Source organism: Castor canadensis, chromosome X (assembly GCF_047511655.1).
Source record: "Castor canadensis chromosome X, mCasCan1.hap1v2, whole genome shotgun sequence".
NCBI classification, from domain to species: Eukaryota; Metazoa; Chordata; class Mammalia; order Rodentia; family Castoridae; genus Castor; species Castor canadensis.
Window position 1 is genome coordinate 122,236,354 of NC_133405.1, and position 25,617 is coordinate 122,261,970.

Genomic DNA, 25,617 nt, shown 5'->3' on the forward strand with positions numbered 1-25,617 from the left:
AAGAAATTCCCAGACCCTAAAAGGATCAAAAATAAAGATGTATTATGAATTTATATTTCATAATGTTGCTGAATTTCCAGATTTTCTTTTCACATTCATAAAAAATGCTGGAGTACAACTATCAGAGTACTATAACTATAGTTATTTCAAGTTTAAACACTGGATTTGGTATATATATATGTGTGTGTGTGTATATATATGTGTATGTATATATACATATATATACATACATGTATATGTACAGAAATTATTTGGCAGCACTGGATATCTCTGCAATTCACTTTTTAGTCACAGAACATCAGTTATCAACACCTGTTAACTGCATTCAGTACTACTTCCAGGTTTTGAGTTTTCTTAGGATCACTTTTCTGTAATTTTCCTATAATGTAAGGCCAAGTGCAAAATTAAATGGGCCCTTTGCTAACAACTCTGTATTTCTTAATTTGTAACAATTCAAACAAATATAACAGTCTGTGATCCTTTATTTGATTGCCTATATTTCATAGCAGTCAGCTATTCTTACAGATTCAACATTTGTATTCCTGACTAAGCTATAATGATAGGTGCTTATTGCAGTTCTTTTAGGGCTCCCCCCTCAATGAATGTTTTTGAAATTGGCTGTTTAAGTGCTATGACTAAAGGGACTTTTGTGTTTTATATTTTTGTGGGTCAGTGATGCTCACTGTAGAAATGAAGATTTTCCTGTAGATAAGGAGTCATCTTGGTCCCCTAGTGGCAGCAGGGATCAGGGAGTACCACTTCTGCCAAGTGGGTAGGGCCTGGCATCTTGGTCCATGCCTTAATATGAGAATTTTAGTTTTCTCACCCTTCACTCTTGATTATTTTTCTTAATTATTTCTTTAATCCTAAGAAATGACTCTTCCACTTTACCAAGTAAAATTATTGCCTCCTCATGTATGTGGCTTTAAATACAGAATTGTTCCTTTTTAATTTTTGAATTCTAAGTGATTTTTCCATTAAAATATAACTATTGGTCCCCTCTCCCAGTTTTGAATACATACTCTTAGCACCTCATCCATTTATAAAACTACCCATTTAAGTATGAAGCCCAAATGAAAATATCCTGTAGTGAGGCTTTAAAATGCTTGTTTAAACATTTTTAATGCTTTATGTTTAGGATGAAGCCCTGTTGTCTTATTGATTTTTTTTGCCAGCTGAAGCATACAACTCTTCATATTGGTTTGGGTTCTAGAAAAAGCTAAAGACTTCATGAGTTACAACAGTCACAAACTTTGCAGAGGGGTATAATACAAAGAAACTTATTCAAGACCAAAATCATCATCTATACTTCATTTTAAAGTGAAAAAGTCTTTAAAAAGAAAACCCATTTTATCTCTTCTCATGGAAAGAAAGGATAGGAATGGAAAATAAAATGTTACCCATTATCAATGTATAATAGGCATTTAGGTTGCCTGATAGTCTCATTGGATGTATATGAAAAGGAACAGTATTGATTTTCTTTCAATCTTATTTTAGTTTTTATCAGTGCCTTTTTTTTAGGCCATAACTTGAGTATTGGCCTGTTTTCAAGGGAGATATAGACTAAGATAGAATCAAATATTATAAAATATCTCAATAAATTTGGAATATGCACATATTATTTTGGGATTAGCATGGAAACTTAACCAAGTGTATGATGAAATTTCAAAATAAATTCATTCACTTTGTCTTTTCCCTTGTTCCTTATTTTCTGGCTATTAAGGGAAATATTGGTGTTTCAGAGTAAAGCAAATTAGGCAATAATCCAAAAGATTAAATTTAGTTTCTGTGGATATCTTCTCACCATAAAATATTTCCAAGATAACTCCATTAATTGAACATGCACTTAGAAAATGGATGGCTTCTGAAAAAGAAAGTCAGCTTGGATTTCCCTTTCATCCATTTGTTGGAGAGTTATCACTGAAGAGAGTGTCCATGCCAAAATTATCCTATGGATGCTTACACACACACACAGCTCCAAACTCTAGGTAGTTTTTCGTGTGTGTGTGTGTATATGTGTGTGTGTGTGTGTGTGTGTGTGTGTGTGTGTATAAGAAAGAGATAGAGATAGTGGGAGGGGGGAGGGAGAAAAGAAAGGGGAGAGGGAGGAAGGGAGAGAGAGAGAGATCTAATTTCAGTTTCCATGGAAATAGGCTAAATAAGGACTTTAACAGACAGGACTTTGAGTGCAACTTCTCCTTTGCAATTCCCAGCTGCTAAGTTGTAGTTCCGTACTATTGAGACAAAAATCTGAAATCATCCCGATCCTTTATATTATGAGATCAATGTTGTAATTTGGTACCTGCAACACATAATTTTGGATTTAAACTTTCTTGGTGATAGTGATAATCACTTATCCATTCAGTTAGCCCTGTGAAATGAACTAAAAAATAATACCCACCCACCAGCTCTCCACAATTGCTTTGACACCCCATGCATATCTATTGCTTTGTCACTTCTTTTCTAGGTTTTCCTCCTCCTTTCCCATATAGGTTTTGACCTATATACTAATACACCCAACATTTCCTCTTCTCATACCCTAAATTCTTATGAAAAACCAGAATTCTACAGAAAATAGAGGCCAAATTTTTTCATTTTCCTTCCTTCCTTCCTTTCTTCCTTCCTTCCTTCCTTCCTTCTTTCCTTCCTTCCTTCCTTCCTTCCTTCCCTCCCTCCCTCCCTCCCTCCCTCCCTGTCTTCAGGTGATTGAACACAGGATCTTGTGCTTTCTAGGCAGGCATTCTACCACTCGAGCCATGCCCTTAGTCTTTTTTTGCTTTTGTTTTTAGTTTGTTTTTCAAATAGAGTCTTGAGCTAATTTTTGCCTGGTTTGATCTTGAACCTTCATCCTAGTCCTCCTATTTTTGCCTCCTGAGCAGCTGAGATCATAGACATGTACCATCATGACTAGCTCATACTTTTTCTTAGGCCTCTATTGACTTTGTTTTAGGAAGCACATAGTGGGTTCCTGCTATAATTTTATTGCCCCATTTGTGATCACATATTAAACTAAGACCAGGAAATAGATTTTTCTTTCTCCAGAGACAGATAGGTTTGTGACCATTAAGCTAAAGAAGGGATAATATGTAAGGATTTTATAAAAAGACATGTGCTAAACAAAAAACCCAAACCTCAATCTGTAGGATGTTGAGTCATATACATTTTTGATTGCTCATATGGAAAGCACAAAAGAATGACAAAAACATTTACTAATTACTATTAAAGACTATTGAACTATCTGGACACAAAGAAAGAATGTAAAGAAAGAATTCAACTGGAGATATTCCCCTGGCTTATTGCCATTTCACTTTCTGGTGTGCATCTATAAGAAGATTTAAAACATATATGAAAGAGTGAATGCAAAAAACAGGATAAGTATGTGAGGTGATACATATGCAAATTACTTTGATTTAATCATTCCATTATGCATACATATATCAAAGCATCACATTGTATTCCACAAATATATACAATTTTAGTGTGTCAATTAAAATAAGTAGATATAATGAAAAGGTGAAACCAGAAAGTTTGAAATCTTTACACTTGAAATTTGACACCAAGATTGAAAACAGGATGGCTTACTGGAAGATGGGATTTAATAGGAAAAGATAGTCAGTGAACACTCACTGTATTTGGCATGAGCCATTTCCCAGGTTTAGTGGCTTGGAGGCTTCTAAAGTCTATAAACTCCATGTGCAAACATAAAATATTGCCCTCTGGTGAAAGCTAGTCAGATGGAGAGGAACTGTGAGATTGCCAATCATCAGTGGGATGGTTTTTCCTGCTGATTTTGTTTCTGTGTAGGTGTGGAATGATGTAAACACATATTTTTGGCATCAAAGAAACTCAAGTAGTACAAAATATGGTGCAATTTTTTTCTGAAAGAGTTGGCCATTTTTTATTACATTGATTTTTTTTCTCAAACACCTTTAAAGGGGAAAAATACTGTAGAAGTCGGCCTCAAATGTAACCAGGTTTTATCTTAATTGCTATTAAGAAGTGGGGTCTAGGGCAGCATACACAGCTTCTTCAGAGCAACTATTTCTGTTTAAATCTGTGAATCATTGACCTGTAGATACTGCAAATCAACAATATAAATATCTAGGCTTGTTAATGTTACAGAAGCTCCTTGCCATGATGAACTAGAGGGTACCAAAAATGGTATGTGTGTGTGTGTGTGTGTGTGTGTGTATCTTGACTGTAGGCAAAAATTATGATTTATGAATGCTCCTTGATAGAAAGTGTTTCAGCTTTTTGTGGGAAATTGTTTTGGGTAAGTTTCCATTAAATTCCACCTGAGCACGTTCTGCTTGCCATGTATAAAAGTGATGTGACTCATACTTTGTCAAGCTCAGGGTGTACTGCATTATTTTTTCCAGTAGGGTTTTATGCTTATCTGTCTCAAAACTGACCATGCTGAACAAATTATGTGCTCTAGCATTGGATACCTTTTCCTAGTTTAAAAATAATTTATTATTAACAGAATCACCTATTTGCCTAGTGTGAAGAAACCCAACTAAAATATTGGGAAAGATAGCATAACTATAGGGTATTTTTAGGAGAAATAGATAACTTTTCTGAATGCTGCAAGATGTGGTCTTATGATCTAATGCCATAGTTACAACTTAAAAGCTGTGATTTAGTTCAAGACATTACAAAATAATATGTAATTTCAGGAACTTCTTTCATAAGTAATGAAAATGTGAGAAGAGCCATATTTTAATATTTAAGTTTATGGCTATGTCTTTTCCGGCATTACTACAAATTTGGTATAAACTCTCTTCCTTTTTTTTGTTTCCTCACCTATTAAAATTGTACTACTAAAGGAACATTTAACTGTTATGCCTGTTTTGCTAACAATTATCGGCAGAGATTATCTTTGATGTTAAAAAACTAAATGCATTGGACACTTTTTATAGCTTTGAAACATTTGCACATTTAGATGAACAAGAGAAACTTAACCAAGGAATTGCTGATATTTTCCTTGTTTGGGCCTAGCATTCAATAATTCTGGTCATAGGTTTTAAGCTGGAGTATAAATCCACAACAAATTAGTGGGTAGTTAAATTATGGGATCATAAATAATAAGAAGAGAACTGAGTATGTCCTAACCACATTACTGAGGAGGAATTATGAGTCAATAAATAATTCAAAGAAAATATTGTATCCTTTTAGTTTATTCAAAAAAGCGCAGATTCAGGCTTTATATCTTTATCTATAGTGACTCTTGAAAAACTCCATTCTTAGCTCATCTATTAAGTCATTTCCTACAGATCTGACTGGTTTCAGCTTCCCAATAAACATTTTTCCTGTCATACTCTATGCTTAATATTTTTGGAAATTAGCCAGGCATGATGGTACATGTCTGTAATCTCAACACTTGGGAGATTAAGGCAGGAGAATTGTGAATTCCATGCCACCTTGGGCTACTTAGCCAGTCTCTGTGTCAACAAAACAAAAAAATGAAGTTGGGGGTGGGGGGCACTGCACTAGGCCTCCTCTTAATGTCCACTTCCACAACTTTGTGTGTATGTTGTGTATGTTAATTATAAATTTCTGGTCTTGAATAGTTCTGTCGTGTGTGCGACTTTTCTCCTAAAACGGATGTTTTATCACCAGACTTCCCTGGATGGCATCTCCTTTCCTTGAGGTGGATGAAATTCACTGATTCTTCACACCAAACTGATGCTAGGGATAAATGGAAAATGCACATTCATTTCTAAGACTGACAGTTGGCAAGATGGAATGATCATGTTGAGTGTCCTTCTTCCTTCTTTCCCTCCTACTCTTTTTCCCCTTTGCTGGGTCGCCAAATAAAGATTCTGGGTAGATTTCCACAGTTCTAGACCTTGGAAGAGATCTTCGTGATTTGGCATCTCTTCTATTAATCACTTATGAATTGGAAAATTCCATCAAATACAGTTTTTTCCACTATGAAACTATTAGTTTAGCAATTTATAAATTGCAAGCCCCAGTTACTTGTCCTTAAAGTGTATTGTTTGGCTGCTTTCAGATATATTCATGCACAGGAAATACATTGGGGGGGATAATATTTTTAGGGTTTCCGATGTACAACTGAAGCCCTTGACCTACCAACAGTTACAAAAATCATAGGGCTGCACCTGCCAAGACATTTTAATGTGCCTTACATGTGTCAGGTATACTGTAAAAGGTAGTATGCTTATGTGTGTGTACATACATACATGTACACATGTACATATATGCATGTGCTATAGGTGTGTTGCACACATGCATGTAATTGCGTGCATATCTTTGTGTATATGTGCTCATATATATGTATATATGTGTTGTGCATGTTTGTGTATATGTGTGTGTGAAGCAGAGCCAATAAGTCATTACCAATTTTGCCCTGTCATCCACAGTCCTAGTAGGCATCATGACAACTGATTTGGTGATTCTGGGACAATAGGCAAAAGCAATTTTGTCAGAATATTAATTAAAGAAAAAACATCTGAAAGTCTGAGCCAAACATGACCAGGGGTCATCCTGGAAAATCAAGTACATCGTTTGGCAGATAATTTTATGGGTTTTCCCTAAAATGAACCCAGAATGGGAAATGGAAATGGGCTGAGTTTGTGACATTTTGTAGGAGACAGGCAAAGAAAAATTTGTAGATCCTAAAGAATAAAGCCCAACCTCAAATCAGATGCTACAAAGTGGGACTAATATTCCTCCATCCCAGTGTCATGGCAAGGCAGAGGGTGATGTAAGTAGCATTGATAAGTTGTTGGTGACTCCTCTGTGCTTCATGGAATGCCATGCCTTAGGTAAATCCAGGTGGATTCCATTAGGCCTAAAGTTACACTAGAAGAAGAAGAGTCATTTACTCTTCAACTATCTCCATCAACCTATACCATATCTAGCTCTGACTAGTAGTCAACATAAGTAAACTTCTACTTGCATATCGGTTTCTAAGACACATCTTTGAATGTTATCCATATGTCTGTTGCCATGATTTCTTATTTTCCTACTACCAATATTATCAAGATAAATGGATGAATGAGACTATTTTCTCCATGTTTATTGGGGAGTGCAGATACGTCTGGTATAGACACTCTGGAGTAGAGCTCACTTGGGAGAATTCCAAGGACTTGGTACACTGCTGCCAAGAAGCATGTAACTATATAACCTGGAAATAGGCTGCTCTTTCTCTGATTCTTTGACAGGGCACACTTCTACATGGCAGCTTTGTTTTTTGCCCACTCTGTGTATGTGTGGGGGATAGTTATTGTAATCTTGAGGCTATGTATATTTGGCTGCAGCAGCGAGAAATATGGTAGCAGTCTGGTATTCCTCCTGGGAACAAGAGCATAGTGCAGAGGGGGTCTTTTCTTGACTCTGCCTTGGAGGGCATGTTTAGCTGGTGCTGGAATATAAATTGGCACTGAACATGTTTGCAGACTAAACAAATGAATGAGTGAAAGAATGAATGAAGGATAAATGAGCAGAACTATGTAGGCACTGGGATTGGCATGAGGAAGCCACTACTTGGAAGCATTGTGGATGGTTGAAAGGTTCCTGATTGCCCATTAGCCAAAATGACAACAGGATCACACTCCCAATGAGGTCTTTATTAATTTAGGGCAGTGGGTCACAGAGACCTCTTTAGGAATCTGATAACTAGGAACTCACTCTTTAGTAAAATGCACATATTGAACACAATTTTTGCATATAATTTAATTTTAGGGAGTTCAGAGTTCCTCCCTCCCCCAACTCATTCATGACCCTCAGGTTAAGACTACATAACTCAGATATGTAGAATTTGGCAGTAAAGTGGCAGAATGGAGAAAGAACTGAGGCTAGGAACTAGACTTCAATTATATCCCTGTATTTGCTTCTAACTAGCTCTATGAATATCTCACTTTTCCAGGTTTCAGTTTTCTCATGTGAAAAACAAGGGGATAGGGTTAATTCTATCCAAAGATTCATTTGGTGTTAACATTCTGGAGGGAGAAGAAGCCAGAACATTCCACAGGAACATCATAACTTCCACTAAGGTCCCTCTGTAGGTTGCTTCCTTTGTACACCTTGCTTTCTTTGTGCTTTGAAAAGAAGCCTTCTTTCCCCACCAGGTAGTCTCCTCTGAACCCTTGTGATGCTAATTTTAATCTAACTCAAAAATCTTCACAGGCCAGTCCCACCAAAAAATAAAAACCTGCACAGAGGCCACAGCTCTCTGGTCATTTCACTTCTTCCTTGTATGGCACCCTTATAAATATTAAAGGGCAGAAAGATGGTGAGGCAGATGAGAGGCGGCTGGGGAGGACATCCTGACACTGCCCATCAGGTGAACAGATTCTAGATCATTGCACTTTCCTCTTTGCTTTCTCCTGGACTGGCACAAAACAGAAACAGTTGTAACCACCACAGGGAAGAACTCTACAATGTGCTGGCTGTAGCCATTCTCAGCTCTTTGCCAGCTAATCTAGTATAGTACCAGTTTAATGTTTTCCTTTGTGCTATAACTTTGCTATGCTTTAAAAACTTTGGAACTTTTGTCTTCAAATACCTGGTGCTTTTTATTTAGCACAAACTTAAAAGCATATTATCCAAAGGGAATGTTCCTATGTCTTCAGATCAGCCAAGAATAGATAGTAGTCAGCACTGTTCCCTTCCCACCCCCACTAAGTGACCATATCCCATTTTTTAAGGTTCACAGTCCAACCCCAAAACCCAGCACTTACACCTCCTTTATAATTGTCTCACTAAATGGTGATCCAGCCTAATTTTGAATGTCTTAAAAATGACCAGGAATTAACTACCTTCTGTGGCAATGCATTGCATTTTTATATAGCCCTAATCTTGTTCCCAAATCTGTATAGCTTTATATCTTAAACTCTAGTGCTACTGTGTGAGATTGACAAATTAAAAATGTCTTGAGTCTCATCTCTGTGCTAGGCCTTGTCACAGTCACTTTCCAAGCATGATCCCGATCTCCACAGAATACTTGCAATATCACTCAAACACAGACTCTAAGAGGGTAGATTACTTTTTTTATCTGATGTGTTCACTCTTGTGCCTCTTGTCTCTAGAATAGTATATGATCATTATTAAGCACTCAATAAATATTTGCTGAATTTAAGGATATTTAGTGTTGTTATCCTCATTTTATAGATAAAAAAAGAGATTCACAGAGATCAAACATTGCTACAAGCTGCAGGGATACTTTAATAGGATCCAAAGGAATAAAGCCATTATGAAGAGGATGCCATTTGTGTCCAAGAGGCTTTGTTTCACATCACACCCCCAATGCAGCTCTCCATCTCACCTTTCTTGTGAGGGACACAGCCAAGCTCTGTTGCTGGGGCTGGAGAAAAGTAGTGTCATGGTCCCAGAATGCCATTTACAATTAGATGGTGGTCACCTAAAATAAAAGAATTCTCAAGGGCCTTGTTTAGAGCAGTATGTTGTGTAAATAACTGTGGCCATGGAGGATGTGATTATCTTCCATAATCAGAAGTGATTATCTCACTTCTAACTGAAAATGGAGGAGGGTGAAAGTGGTAAGAAGGCAGAAGCAAAACAAGCAAACACTAAAAATAAACACAAACAAAAAGCACGAACTAAACCAAAGCAAATAATTATCAAGGGAGAGGGGGTTGGGGGAAACCAAAGCCTAACAAAAAAAACCTTATGAACTAGAATAATGGAGAGGAATTTTCTCTCTTTTTAAAATTTCTGTTTTTTTTTTGAGACAGTGTCTCTTTATGTAGCCCAGGCTGGCCTTGAACTTTCAATCCTCTTGCCTTATCTTTCTCAGTGTTAGAATTATAGTCGTGTACCATCATGCCCAACTTGGAGAGGAATTTTCATGAGGGTTTGACTTCTGTTTTCTCTGGAACAAACTATACTTCTTTTAACCTGTGGAGTCTTTATGCTACTTGTTGGAACACTGCTATAGTACTAAACAATAGTGTCCTATTTCAAGTATGATTTCCTTTCTTGCAAATCCTAAGTTCCTTGAGAATTTACACATTCTGCTGAATTCCACTAAAAGAGAGAATATCATTACCCTTACCTTGGCCTTTTTATTTTCCCTATGAAGGCCAAGAAACCCATGTATCACAGTTTTTTACTTGACCAGGAGAAATATTTTTGATGAATGGAATATTTTCTTTGGTAAACAAACACCAAACACCAACTCAAAACCAACCAGATAAGTTTCTTTGGTAAAGTGGACATTAATGTCTTGGTTGGAATTAATTAAAAGAAAAAAATTCAAGTGTTTGCTGGGATCATAATTCTCTCTTTGTGGCAATTCAAAAAATAAAAATTCATGGATTAAAGACTTAAATTTTATGGAGGTGTGATTTTGAGATACTTCTAAAGTGTCTTCTCCACAGTGGGGTTAAATGAATGCTGTTAGAGCAATAATCAATAATTAATATTAACAAATAAATAACAATTATCTAACAATAAATAATAAATCTTGGCATGCATAGTACCCCAATAGAAAAATTCATTTCACAGTCAGAATTTCGTAAGCCTTGATTTCAAGTGCTGAAAAGAGAAGTTGATAAGTTTGACAATGCCCTTCATTTAAAAATACAATATCCCAGGATACACAGAAACTCAGTCAAGGTGGAAAACTACTATCTGTCATAAAACAAAGTTCCACAGTAAGTCATTCTGGTTGTCCAAATTGAACAATTAATTCTCAACAAAATCCATTTAATTGGGGTGTGTGTGTGTATGTGTGTGTGTGTGTGTTGTGTTGTGTCAGTTTTGTGGAGTCACATTAAGCCTAGGTGCTCCATGTGGCTGACATTAAATCAATGGCTGATTTAGGACACACTGTTCAGAAAATGATTTAGCAACATATGATTTAAGATTAAAAGCAATCCCCTCTGCAGCTGTGTTTTATAAATGATAGCTTATTTGCAGGCCCCTAGGAGAGAGAGAATTGATTGAAGATCTATTATGCAAACTTGCCCTTTGTGAGGACTATACCTGTCCTCAGATTAAAGCTCATTGTCTTCTTGAGTGAATAGCATGTTGGTATGATCGCTTAGTGTGCCTGCAGGGGAGACTGAACAAGTGTGTAATGCACTAGCTATGATTCCCTGTATATGTATTTAGATCTGTGTGGACAGCAGCACATGAAATAGAAAGCACAGGTGCATTTGTGTGGTTACATCAGAATCATTTGGGGTTTTTGGCTGCTGAGAAAGACAGTGACAAACTTTTAATCTCAGGCATTAAAAACATGTCTGCCCTGTGGCCAATAAAGTCCTATGTTCCTATCTTAAAAGTGTATTTCAGGGAGGGGGAGTAATGACGGTCTCATGAGAACATCTAAAATTGACCTGCCCTATCTTAGGCATGCTAAAATGATGGAACTCTTCTAGCTGTGTGACCTGGGTGAGTTAATTTATTCTTCTAGCTCCTAGTTTCCTCCTCTGTGGAGGATAGGGAAGTTGCACAGTATGTCTACTAAGGTTCAGAAAGGTAAGATGCCTTTGGGAAATGCTTACCACTATAGATGTCTAAAAAAGCTAACATCTCTAAAAAGGAAAAAATGCTGGAGATGTTTGCCTCAAATGTAACCAGGTTTTGGCTTCATTTTTATAGAGTTAAAGAAATATAGGGGTCTGGGGGCAGCATACATATTGTGTTCAGATCAAACCATTCCCATTTAGATCTATGAACCATTTCCCCTGTAGATACTGCAAGTCAACAATATAACTATCTGGGATTTTTAATGTACAGAAGGGCCTTGTAATGAAGTAGAGGTGTGCTGGGGACCAGGAAGGTGAGGTACAGCCAGTTTAGCAGGAAAGTTTGATTTCTGTCATTGATAGATTTGTATTGGTAATTGCTTTTTTTTTCAGTAATTTCCATCTATTTTCTTTTGGCCCTTTGTTTCCCAGCATTTCTACAGTTTCTCAGTGTTAGGACTTAGACTTACCAAAGATCTTTTTAAACTCCTAAGTCTATGAGAAGTCATGTCTCATAGAAAAGACTGGTACTACAAGTTGGAAGCAATAGCAAATAACTATTTTAGTGTTCATTTATTCTTCCTTCATTATGTGTGGGCAGATGTTGTTCCTAGGCATCCATGCAAAAATGTATGTAAGGTCAAACCACAAACAGCTGTACCAGTTGGCTATTTTCTGTTGTTGTTAAAATGGAGATGCTTTCTCTAGGTTCAAGTAGACACCTACTTTTCCCCATCATGCCAGGTATTTTGAGTTTGGCTTATGGTTTTACATCTTCAGAGCCTTCTGCCAAGAGCTGTAACTAATAGAGCAGACTCATTCAGTGACAAGTGATATGATATTCCAAAATAGAATTTCCCCAATTCTGTAATACTGGAGTTGTCATTGGTTTCCAGGTGTATTAACCAAACTATACAAATGCTAAAAGTATATCAGTGGGAGAATATGACCAATTTATTCTAAACAACAAAACTGCCTCACCCAGGTGATTTTAGGGGTGACTCAATTTCAGTCATGGGTGATATCCACTCTACCACATCTGCTTCTGAGGCTCTGGCTTGCTTTTACTGGTCAGAACTTTCAGAAGCATCTCCTTGGGTGTTGAGCTAGGTAAGACAGCCAAGACCTCAAACCTTAGCTAGAGTTACTGCTCTGCAGAAGTTTTGGAAGCCTTGTTGTTTGAACAATACTTAAATCTATTTTTGCTTGGCAGCTGACCTTTCAATCAGTTGCTTTTATAATAATACCAGCAACATCTGCAGTCTGGATAAAATAGGATCCTCCTTGTTAATAAGCTTTCTTCTATTTGATCTTAGCTTAAGAGACTGTAAGTCTCCTAGGGTACATGTGTGTATATAAATTCATTTTTATAACAACTCTTTTGTTTTAAAGATTGAAAAGGTGCCATGCCCACTACTTCCCCCTGTCCTTTACTATTTTTTGCAATGCCTGTTTCATATCCTTTAAAAAAAGGGAACAGCTTTGAACTTAATTGTCTCCATTAACATAATCTCATTGTTCTTGATAAGACCTAGGGTGAAAATATACCAAGCAGACACTATCACACTGTTGTAATTTGGTCAACCACTCGGGTACTATCGAGATCCACCATTTCTACACACTCAATTTCCTCCCGGTTTTCAGGATTTTTCTTCTCTTTCCTTTTTTTCTTAGAGGGTGGCAGGAAAGTCAGTATCACAGGTAAAATGGCAAAGCAGTGAAAGAAGGTGACAAATGCTATTAAAAACAAGCACCTGAACAGTGTACAGGTCAGATTTGAAGGCACAGCTGCAAGAGGAATCAGACCAACAATATAGCAGAGGTAACTCTGTAAAATAGCTACCCCATGCACTTCCAGGGCATTTTTAACCCATTTAGTTCTCGTAAAATCCTTGCCCAGAACAAATGTGGATAACAGTGGAGCACAATTGTCAATTGTGTAGTTAATTCCATAAATTAAGCATAGCACAGAAATGCAGTCCAGTTCTACTTTCCATAATGTCATGAAACCTATAACTCCAAACTCCACGGACACAACTGTTACAGTGATCCAGACATTAATTAGAGAATCTGCCACCAGGAATGCCGAGAAGAAGAGCAGGAACAAAGCACTGATGCAGGAATTGTGCAGGGGAGCTCCCAGAGAGGAGGCATATCGATCCATGTACACAAAAGACGGATTAAAGACGATGAACTTCACCTTGGAGGTGACTGAAAGTCTCCTCAGGGTCTCCAAGAGATCATAGAGTTCTTCTCTGTTTGTTTCCATGGTCTTGGCCACTAAAAACATTCTGGAGGCCACTACATCAACCTCATCATTGTACTTTTTAGAGAAGATGATGTCCTCTTGAAAATGTGAAAATTGGGGAGCTTTCAGGAAGGAATTTCTCAACATGTCTGTGAAATTTTTCTTAGGCAAGCCAGTGGATACATTGAGTTTCCGAAGGTAATTTAAATAGCTTTCAAACCAGGATATCCGCACAAACCCCTTGGTATATTCTAGAACATCTTCTTGGACACTAGTGTTCCAATATTCTATGGACTCATATATGTAAAACCCAATCACAGGACTGTAGTTACTAAAGTACTTTTGCTGGGCAGTAGTGTACTCAATGGTTTGTGTCGCCGTTGCTACGATGTTACTAAGGTCTGATCCTTCACTGACCTGCAGATAGCCCATTAAGGCAAAGGAAATATAAATAAGGTAAAAGAGAACTACAAAAGGCTTGACATAGGTGTTGGTTATCCAGTCACAGTAATAGCGTTTGAGGAAACATACCAATAGGTGACTCTCGTAAGTGTTTGCTTCCTCACCTTCAGCTGTGTCCTCACTGAATCTGGCTGTTAAGAGAAACCTGTACCATGCTGGCTTCTCCTGCAATACTTCAGGCTTTGGAACTTTTCTACAGAAGATACTATGCTGGTAATTGTTTTCTATGTAGCCAGTGAACACCAGGCTGGAACCATAAAACGAAAGTACATAGAGGTAGTTGAAGAAGATTGCAATACAGGAATTGCAGCAGAAAATCCTGGCTGCCTCAATGTTTGTGAAAGGGCTGGCCCCTATGCCAAAGGTGACCAGGTACATGGCAGTGGTGAGAGAAAAGGAGAGCATGGAGTCTGCATACACTGCTGCAGTTCGCTCTTTAACATGTTGGTCTTCTCTAGTTTTCCTCCAGGAGGACAACATTTCAAAAGTCCCATATAATCCATGACCTGAGGGGGCAGAAAAAGACCAGAGCAAAAGTTTAGAGAACTAATCTCTTTTATGATGGAAACCAACTTGATCATGGGGGACTACTGGGAAATACAACCAGTCCTAGTGTTGACAGGTTTGCAAATACCAGTGATCTCTCCTATGGGAAGATAGACCTGTGTTTTGATAAATCATGTTAAGCTAGGATAAGCTAGAGTAGTAAGATCTTCATGCTCCCTTCTGGCTTAAGAAAGCTGGATGAACTTTTGCCTATAGATAGCTGAGTAGACTTGTGCATATGTCTCTTGGGAATTGTATATATCAAGAGTTTAGGGTTGTTGGTGCACCCAGACACTCATCATTTTGTTTTCTAACCCCACAGGTCTGGTTGGGGGTCAACACAGAGGAAGGCAGTAGGCCTTCCTTTCCTTCAAAATTGTTCTCATCCCTTCTTTTAAAATTGGCCAAGTAGAGGGCTTTAGTGAGAAAGAAGCACTGAATTTAGTTTGAGTTGTGACAGGAAACTAAGTTACAGACTTTTTTTTTCTTCTCCAAATATCAGAGCAGGAAGCAATAAACCTGAGAGCTAAAGAAAAGCACAATAAGGAACAAATTTGACTTAAGAGGAAAGAGAGAAGAAAATACAGAAGGAACAAGATTTATATGAACTCTCTCTGCTATTGTTAAAAATGAGAATTGAGGTTGAAGATTTATGACTTGCATTTTGTCTTTAGAGATTTGGTTGACCAATTTTAGTTGTTTTTACATGATGCATCAAGCAGGTAGTGATGCTGCTGATTTCTCTGCACTATTTGCATTGGACTCTGGAAGACAGCCAGGTTGATAACCTCTTTTCTTAACTGCTTTGTGCCTTTGCCTCCCTGGTTAGTATTCCACCAATCCTGGAATAGCAAAAGTACAAGTAGTGCTCATATTCTGACCCCATTATGCTGCCTGGGAGATCTAGTATGACTTCTGCCATCTCTCCTGGTTGGACACACATTTTCCCGCTGTACCTCTCTGGGTTTCCAGGCCACTGCAACATTGGAAAACCTACCAAAGTGACCCATTGTGACTTTTGATAACCCCTGCCTTGGCACTGGGACCAACTGATTTAATTTTCTGCTTCTATGCTTTGGCATATTCAATCCCATTATTGAGTATAATAAAACCCTTACCCTGTGGTACAATAGTCTCATTTTTAAAAAGGAATTTAAAATCTCTAGTCAAGCATAATGTGAGTGAAGTGAGTCACTGTTATCTTGTGTGTGCAATAACAGAGTACATGTCTTCCCTTGTGCCCAGGCTGTTATTTATATCCTTATTGTGAAGTCCTGGCCTCAAACCTGAATGCTTATTTCATACTAATGATAAAGGCCTGTTTCCTCCGATGGATTTGGCATTTATCTTAATTTACTAGGCATCATTTTACAGCCACTTTTCGAGGTCAGGTCAAGACCATCAATTTGATTACTAGCATTGTGGCCCCTATTAAATGGAGGCACCTAAACTCCCTAGACATGAAGTAAAAAGTGACTGGGATTCTATTGTTAATTATGTTTTAGGTAGTTAACATTCAGTCTCAGAAGGGAAAACTATTTATTAAATGTTTCCACTGTGCTCTCAGGATGGGTCAACTGACCTTTGAATAAAAGTAAACCATCCCTTGACAATGAGTAAAGAAAAGATTTAATACCTCTGAGGCATCAGCACCCTGGAGAAATAATACATTGACCATTTTATCTGGGGCCATGTAGAACAAGTAAGCTTTAGAAGGCAAAAGAGACATCAGGAGATTGCTGAAAATGGCAAATAGATTTCTATGGTCTTTACTTCCTGGAAACAAAAAGTATTTTAAAACAAGTCTTTAGCATTGAGTCACTAAATATGGTAATAAAATAAGGATGCATATGGCAGAATTAGAATTAATCATAGTAGAATTTTAATTAAATCTGTTTTCAGTCATTTATAAAATTAGTGTGATGTTTTATGATATAATCTGACCCTGACTCTTGTTGGGAAATATAATAAGAGTCCATTTCTTTCCTTACTGCTGAATAATCTTAGAAGCTAATTGAGAAAAAGAATTTGAATTAACAGAGCCAGTAGGTGACAAGAGTGAGGCTCAAGGATCCAGAATACAAAAAACAAAACTCAAGACAAAAGTAGGCTGTTGTCTCTTGAGTTCTGTTTCTGCATTTTAAATGGCTGTCCTTCTATAGTTTGATCATTTTTTATTGAGTCCTGATTCTTTTTGCATATGTTTTTGGTTCTAGGGACAGTTCCAAAGAGAATTTCAATTTTATTCTTAGGGACATTTGAAAACAATGCCTTTCTTTCATTCCTCTTGCTAGGTGTGTGTGTGTTCAGACCCTACAGAGGCCAGAGGAAGCCCTGAGAAAGAATCTGTGTGATCACTCATCATTTGTTGCCAGTGACCATTGGGCTTGACACCACCATTTCCAACAGGCAGATTCTTCTTTGGCAGATGCCTACACCCTAAACCTTAATTGGAATTATGCAGTGTCTTAGAAGAACCCTTTGGATTTCTGGAGTAATTGATGATGCCATAACTGCCTCCTTCCTGTAGCTCAGTCAAGGGGAGGATGGGTGCTAACAGGCTGCGGGCATCTCTCAGGGATTAACAGCCTGGAGTGCCTAGCTGGCACTAGACCCAGTTCACAGCTGGGTATTTATGCCGAAGAGGTCGATCTATTACCCTAAAGGAAAACCTATTTCCTGGCCCAGAGTCAAGGAGAACTACATTCTAAGAGCCCTAGGATATGAGGAATGCCCTGTCTCTACCCCCAAACACCTGCTCTGTGAATTACAGCTGAGTTCTCTGGTTTGGGTCTTCAAAGATGGCCTTTCAAGTGCAAACTCCTCTGGGACTATAGTCTACTACTGTACAACCTCCCTTAGTTCTCGGAAAGGGAGGCAGAAAATGGGGTTGGGGAAGGAGTGAAGAGGAAATGTCAGGTAAGAGAATTTCACAAAGAATAACTTCTTCATAAATTTTTCTTCAGCCATCCTTGGCCTTATCTTTTATGGCCACACCAAAAACTGAGTCAAGCAAGGAAAGACAGAGAAAAGGGCTTTTGGTAGGTTCTTTTCCTTTCTACTTTCCTCTCTCTGAGAGTAGGCCTTCCTTTAGCATCGCTATTATCCATAGCCCTCTTAACTGTGGAGCTGGAGTCCAGTAGACAGGACTCTGAGGCTAAATCTTACAAATGTAGACAAGCATATTACATGAAGACTGAAGATAATTTTCAGAGGCTTGACTATTGTTTCCACTATTTTAAAAAAGGTTCTTTAAAAGCAAAATTATTGCTGTTTACCTTGTACTCTAGTTTTAAAAGTTCACAATAAAAATAGAAGCTCTATAAGCAAATCAGTTCACAGGAATTGCTGGTAGCAAAGCTCATAGGGGTGGGCATGGGGATGCCACCTAAACACGAAGCTTCAAATTTGACCTTGGTAACCAGGGGCCCAATGATGGTAATGGGAGTCATAGCTCATTATAAAAGAGGTGGGTTAAAGCCTTAGACCTGGAAGTAAAATATTTAATAGTGAGGATACCAGGAACCCATCAACATCTTATGGCTTTCCTTCTTTTAGTTACAGTGTAAGGCTAAAGAGTTGTCAAAGGAAACTGAAACATCTTATGGTTAGTCTATCAAATTTTGAAGACAGAGGCTTTTAAAGCATTTTCTTGTCTTTTAAAAGCACACTCATAGTGTGTGTTTCTGTTTTTGTTTTTTTCTTTATTATATTATATTATTGTACTGAGAGTACATTGTGACATTTACAAAAGTTCTTACAATATATCATAGTGTGTGTCAACACACACACACACATATACACACACACAGAGATCTGCGTTCTAATCATTCATGAGTGATTGCTTTGAGGTAACATGGATTTGTAGTCAGGCTCTTAGCTAAGAACATTAGAGGTCTTCACCAGTGTTCAGACACAATTTATACCAGAAGTGTGCTTTTAAAAAGCATTTTAAAATGCATTTTGCATTTATTAATTTTATTAGCAGTAGACTTTGGGACTATAATGATTTTTCTTCTTTTAGAAAGATTTTGTGTGTGTGTGTATGTGCAGTTAACTTTAAGGCATTGGAGCTAATAAAGAGAAAAAGCAGCACAGATGATAAATAACACTAATGGTGGAAGAAACTCAACTAGCTAATCTTCCAGTCACTTAGAGTGACTCTCAGGCACATTCACTGATTAAATATCACTCTCATCAGACTCTTTTCTGGGGTCTAGCCAAAGTCTTCAGAGTTGTTTATAATCCACTAAGGCAGGAATCCACTAACAAATAGCTTAGAGTTAACCTAACTTTACCCAGTAGATCTGCTTCTGGAAAGTTGTTCATAAAGTGAACCATATTTAAATTTATTTAGTAGTTTTTGCCATCAGAGGCAGTCTAGGTGATTTGTTTTTATTTATTTTGTTGATGAATAATCATAAGTAATGTGATCTACTTTGTATACCTGGATTTTATAAGTCTGATTTTTCTTCAGACCCAGATCTTTTTCCACCTTCCTCAGTCCACACAAATACAGCACAGAGGCGGACTGATGCCTTCTGATGCATCTCACATTTTAATCCCTTCTCCACTAGCAGGATTTCCTCAGCCTGAGTTTCTTAAAATCAGGTATGGCAGAGAAGATGAAGAGGTGTAATGAGATGGCTCTATGATAGATAATCTTTCAGTTTTAGTTTGAAAACATTTAATAACATTAGATAATGAAGCCATTTATAGCATGCCTAGGCAGTGCCAAATTTCATATATGGAAATAAAACGACCACATTCTTCTCAAATCCACAGAATATAATGCATGAGCAAACTCTGCTTAAAACATGTTTTATTCTTAGACAATCTTCACTAAGTAGCTCATGTTTATAAAATGCTTTTCTTTCAATGACATCCACATAAATTCATGGTTTTTGTTCTTTTTGAGAGGAAATTAAAGTATATATATGTTTGGATTGAGTAACATCTATTTTCAGGGAGAAGTTCATTAATTGGGTTACATTTACACTTTGCCAGTTATAAATATTTACTTTATAAGCTGAATTGTTTGGCTTATCCCAGCCTGTTTTGTCTCACAGTTAAGAGTAAGAGTAAAGGTGTACTCTTCTTAAGTAAAGACAGATGCTCACAAAGGGTGGAATAAATGCATCTTAGTCTTTCTACTAGACACTTGACACGTTTTGGTTATTCTAATCATAATATTGGGTTTGAATCTGAGAAATGATTTTCCTTTACTAGATAGCTGCAAATGAGAGTCCAAGAAATAAATTTGCTAATAGCTGTTCCTTGTTTAAAGATAAAGTATTTAGATATTGTGTATATACTATAAAACCAGTTTGTATAAATATAGACCATAATATACGCTATGACCATTGTTTAATACCTTTTCATATAGAAGATATATGTAATATCTGAATACATGTATGCATGGCACATCATATTCAAACATGTTTAAAAGGTTTACATATAAAATGTTTGAATGTATGCCACATAATATATAGGGAAATATGGTATTTGTAGTCAAACAATATATACTGCATAGTAATGTTATCAACACATTGTATAATTGTAAATAAATAACATAAGGTAATTACATATATTACATGATATCAAAAATAGCAAATATGATATATATTATTTATATAGTTACACAGACACACATGAGATAAACTGTAGGCAGATGTGAAATTTATTTTACTGATGAGGCAGAGAAATGTTAGTGCTGCTCTATCAATGCTGAGAAGGGGCCAGCATTCCTCTCTTGGATTCTATCTGTTTATATTTTAGTTCTTGGCTAGTAAAGTAGTAAAGCCTAGATGAAATGCTGGATTTCCCTGGCAATAACTATGAATCTTCTTGGGCTGTGAGCTCCTATATAGACCAATCTAGTCAAGACTGTCCAGCTTTGACTTTCTCAGACGCTCTCTAACCCAAATGTTGACAATAGGTGTTTTTCCTCAAGGTGTATTTTTACCAGCTCGGTGTCCTGACATTGCCTCCTGCTGGTCAACCTTCACAGCATTTGCCACTCACCCACTCCTTGGGCAAGACCAGTGTTCAGACACAATTTATACTAGACTACCAGATGATACCTAAGAGACCTGAGGCAAAGCCCCCCTTGTAATTCTTTGACTAATTGAATTCTGTGTTCTTGGACCTGTAACCCCAGTCCTGGTCTTATCTTAGTTTATGGTGAGGAACAGAACAATAAAACTTATTTTGTTCTATCCCCCAAAAGTATTTTTTCTCCCTTCCCTTCACCATAATATAATTGGTGGAGCATAAGAATAAAATGGTGAAAACTAATCACAAAACTAGATTATACAATCTCTTTGTAAATTAGTCCCATATAACCATGGGCCATTACAAAAAAAAGAAACAAACTGAAAGTATTATATGGAATCACTCATTTTAAAACAAAATATACACAAAATGTGAACAGAACCCTTACACACATTTTTTCTAGAAACTACTGAACCTGTTACTATTTTATGCATATGCCAACTATTTCCACAGCACTTTAATATACTCGACTCTGTCTTGTAGATTATCATGTTGTTGCAAATAATGGATTTCCACAATAATGTATTAAGTTGAGCCATATGAAACTACCATTTTCGTAGCTTGAAAATGCTTAAATATTGGTATTAATTTTCTAGGTAAAAATGGTTAGATATTGGCAATTTCATATGGTTTGAACTTTATTATTATCTGGCTGACTTTTACTTCATGTTTCTCATGACTTTGAGAATATATCAGAATACAAAAATCTTTCAGGTTTGCTTAACTTTAGAGTAAAAATAATTAAGAGTACCAATTTTTCAGTTGGAACTAAATTTCTTGCACAATTTAATATACCTCTTTTTGTGAGCTCCATATTACTGTATCATATTTCAAGTGGCGTCAGATGAGAATAAATTCTTGGAGAACTAAACCTGATTTTCTGATTTTCGCAAAAAAAATGCAGATAATCTTAGAATATGTAGCTGAAAGAAGCCAAACTTCTGTGCTGTTTTTCCCTGCCTAGCACTTAATCTACATCTTTTCTTCCTTTCACATCTTTGAATCTGAGTGACCTGCTTGGATAATTCAGAAGGAAGCAAGCACCCTGGATTTGGCATTTGACTTCCTCAAAATTTACAAATGTTTGAAACAGGCCTTGTAGAATATGTTTCATCTCATCCAATCTCCAGTATTCTTGTATCTTGATAAAGGTAAAGTGGACCTTACAAATTAGATTACCACATAGAAACTAATACTCATACTATCTTTTACCATGACTTCAATTTTCTTGCTTTAGCTGCAAATGATGTACATGAAGCAATAATTTCCCATATGCACAAGGAAGAAAACTTTTGTTCTGTTCTATCTATATTTTCCAATATTCCATTCCTTTATTGATTTATGTCTGATCAGCAAAACTGTGGAAATATTAAGCCCATAAGGAGAGTTTGCACATACAAAACCTATGTCAATATCTTAAATCATACCTAACTGGAGAACAGTGGTGTAAACCCTCATCCTTTACAGGAAATTCCAACAGATTAAAATGATGCTTACAAATGGCAATTCAAGTACCTCACTACCTGATATCAATACAGTTTGTTTTATGTATGATAAGAGGTATAGAATGAAACTATTCCCCAAATTAGAGTAACTAAATATGTCAATGAGCATTTATAATACTGTAGACCTTTTAGGATTTCGGCTCCAAATATACTGTTCTGACTCACTTGTACAGAGGTTTTGGCAGAAGTGGGATTGTCTAATATGCATGACACTGATTAAAAACATTCTAAATCATGATGTATCTATGCTTACATCATTTCCAAAATGATTCATCTGTGTAGGATATATTCTTATTGCCAGAGATGTCATGTATCATCTTGGCTAGAAACACACAATCACATCCCATTATGGTGAGCTCTCAGTTTGTTCAAATTCTTTTCTCTTCTGGAATTTTGTCAGGTTAATACTGCTTGACACATGTGGTCTTAAAATTTTCCATTCTAAATCTATTGCCATTTTGGCATTTGGCTGGATCTGGCCTTATGTAACTGGCATCACACTGAGAATGTTTAGCTTGTTGAATTTTAAATCTATAATGTTCATATTATAGACTTATTGACAGCCAAGGAAATGTCTATACTAAAGACATTTTCTAAGATACTTTTCCTTCAAAATGAGGCTATATATTTTCATTTGATTTTACATTATTTATTTTGATTTGATATTATGTTTATATAACATTAAATCAAGAAGTTTTACCTAAATCTGTGTAGGTTAATCATAACCATTTTGTAGAGATAGGCAAATTTAATTACAGTTAATTGACTTATAGTGAAAAACTCTTAGCACTGCATTTCTTCTTGGTGATTTCAAGTATTTATTGGCATTTTAGGACTGTTCATCAAAAAAAAAAAACCCATAACTAAACACTAGCCTTGAATACAGCTTTTACGAATCTATTCTTGCTTATATTTCATTTTACAATCATACTCTAAGAAAGATTTTATCTGAGAAATCCAGAAGGGCAAGCATCCTGAATCCAGGCACTGTTAGCTTTATGAGCATATTAACCATCCATTATATCGTGCAAAGTATTTATTGCAAATGGGCCTTAGCTTCTAAAATTCATAGCTTCCTTTCATGTTGTGGCTAAGTAATTTGAGAACACTTTGGGCTGAGAATGTACAGAAAGGTTGCACACTGATTGTCAGCAGGGAAAACTGCCATCAAATCAATGCACGTAACATTTCTCACAAATTGCAAACAAGGGAGTATTGGGCACCTGCAGTGCTTGTTCTCTTTCACTGCAAATGCCCGATTTTTCTGAATTGAACTCTGACGTAAAGTTCAGTGATACTGGTTTCTGTGGAGTTGTGGAACTACTTGCTATTTTTGGAATTGTTTTTTAAAGACACTTTCCTGCTAACAGCATCGTTCCATCTGATCATCTCTTACATCCTTCCCTGTGCCAATACTTTCTGCCATATTTTTTGTGTTGAGTTTTTCTTACAACATTTAAAACTTCTTTAAAAAGTACAAAGACAAATTTTAAGAAGTATTAAATATTGTATTTTTATTTAATAAAATTAATGTTAAGAAGTTTGAATATTTTATCTTCATTTTGTCTGGTGAACTTAAAGAGTTTTGAATATTGCTACTTTGTTATACTTAAAATTGATTCTATGAAGCTTTAAATATTATAATTTTATTTTACTTAGTACAATTAATTTTAAGAAGCTTTAAATATTGTAACATGCTTTGACCTCACTGGTGGCACTCTGCAGTGTCATAAAGCCAGCACTGATAGTCCTTTTTTCTAGCTCCTACATTCTTTTTCCCTCACCTTAAGAACCTTACTGCCTCACTTCAGTTTCCCACCCTCTTCATATTCTTGTTTTTCTTTCTCCTGCAAAAGCAACAACAAAAACACTATTTTTAAAGTGAAAAGCTAAAAAAAAAAAAAATCCCCCAAACACTCAAGCATGTGACTAATCATGAGCAAAACATCTTAATTTAAACCTTGACTCAAGTCTCTGTGGAAGCTACTAATACTCAGCCCTATTCACTCATCAAGGAACCACCCTGTATTCCACAATCAATCCACATGGTCGGGGTTATTTTAGAGAAGCAAGTTCTGCTGTCTTCTTAACAGACTGAATTCAGGAAGAAGTACACAGCAGCTTCCTTCACTTTTGTTTTAGGCAGAGACAAGTAAACCAATCTAGCAAATTCTCAGACTGCTTTGTCTCTCCACAGTGCCCCACTTTTCACAAAAGCTACTTGTATATGTTTATTGACTAGGTCTCAATTACCTCGGGCCACAGAGCACTTAGGGCAGAATGTAATTCTATGGTCTTGCAGCCCTACCAGCCCTGCTTATCATTTAATCATAGTGCATGCAGCTCAAATTTCCTGAGGAAATTCTCTTATTTTCTACTACTCTTAAACAGGATATAGGCATACTAATGAATATTTCTCATTCAACAAAACAATGCCACTTCATTTGTAATGTTAGTATCTGACTCCAAATGACATTTTAATTTTGCTAAAGGAATTGAAGAGAAGTTGCTACAAAAGGGGGAAAGTTAACTGCTTGAATCCATGGCTCATAGGAACCAAGTGTGCTGGGCATGTCATCTTTGTTGCTGGGTGGGCAGAGCACTCACTGTGGCTTTGTTTTGACCATTATCTCTGTTAGGGAATTCTGAGCCCCCTACCCCGAGTGAAAACATCATTACCACAACTTTAAAACAGTCTTCTGAGTTCATATCAAGAACAGGAAAAAAGATACTTTCCTATGATATCTCACATGTCACTTTCACAGTTCTTGTACATTTATCATGTTCTTTTGTGTGATGCTCATACTATCCATAAGGTGGGGAAACTGGGGGTAGCAGACACTATCAGTGTCTATCCCAACCGCCCTCCCATTCACCATTCTTGAGCTCATTAATGGCTTCTTACTACAAAGTCACTTGGGGGCTTTCTCTGGCTATGGGGCTGCGCTCAGTCTTCCCTGGAAAGTGATGAGGAATTAATTACCTCAAAAAGCAGCCCCCAGTGAATCACACACAGGGTTTCTGGGTAAATAACCTAGTTTGCTCACCCCTCAGGGAGGACCTCTCTGAAGTGTGTTCTACCAGTTCTTCCAAAAGACTCCAGGTGCCCACAGTAGTAACCCGATCCCAATCATCAATAGATTCTGAACTATCTGCCTTCCTGTTTCACTTCCTCACTCCCATACTGGGCTTTCTCTGTTCACCTCCCAAATAAACTACTTGAATCTGAATCCTTGTCTCAGAATCTGTTTCTGGGCAACCCAACCTAAGATATTGGGGCACAGAGAAGATTATTATCTGCTAAATACTACATAGCTACTTAATGAAAAAGTAGGGCTGGAAC

General features: G+C 36.9%; 1 protein-coding gene across 1 annotated transcript in view; it reads right to left on the reverse strand.

The window, feature by feature from the left end:
* Positions 1-2,711: 2,711 nt before the first annotated feature.
* The window catches only part of Ptchd1 (patched domain containing 1), a 59,382-nt gene continuing 36,476 nt past the window's right edge, over positions 2,712-25,617 (reverse strand). The window contains exon 3 of the mRNA XM_074062488.1: positions 2,712-14,675. Coding sequence (XP_073918589.1) covers positions 13,021-14,675 — 1,655 coding nt within the window. The 3' untranslated portion in view covers positions 2,712-13,020. The remainder of the gene's footprint in view (positions 14,676-25,617) is intronic.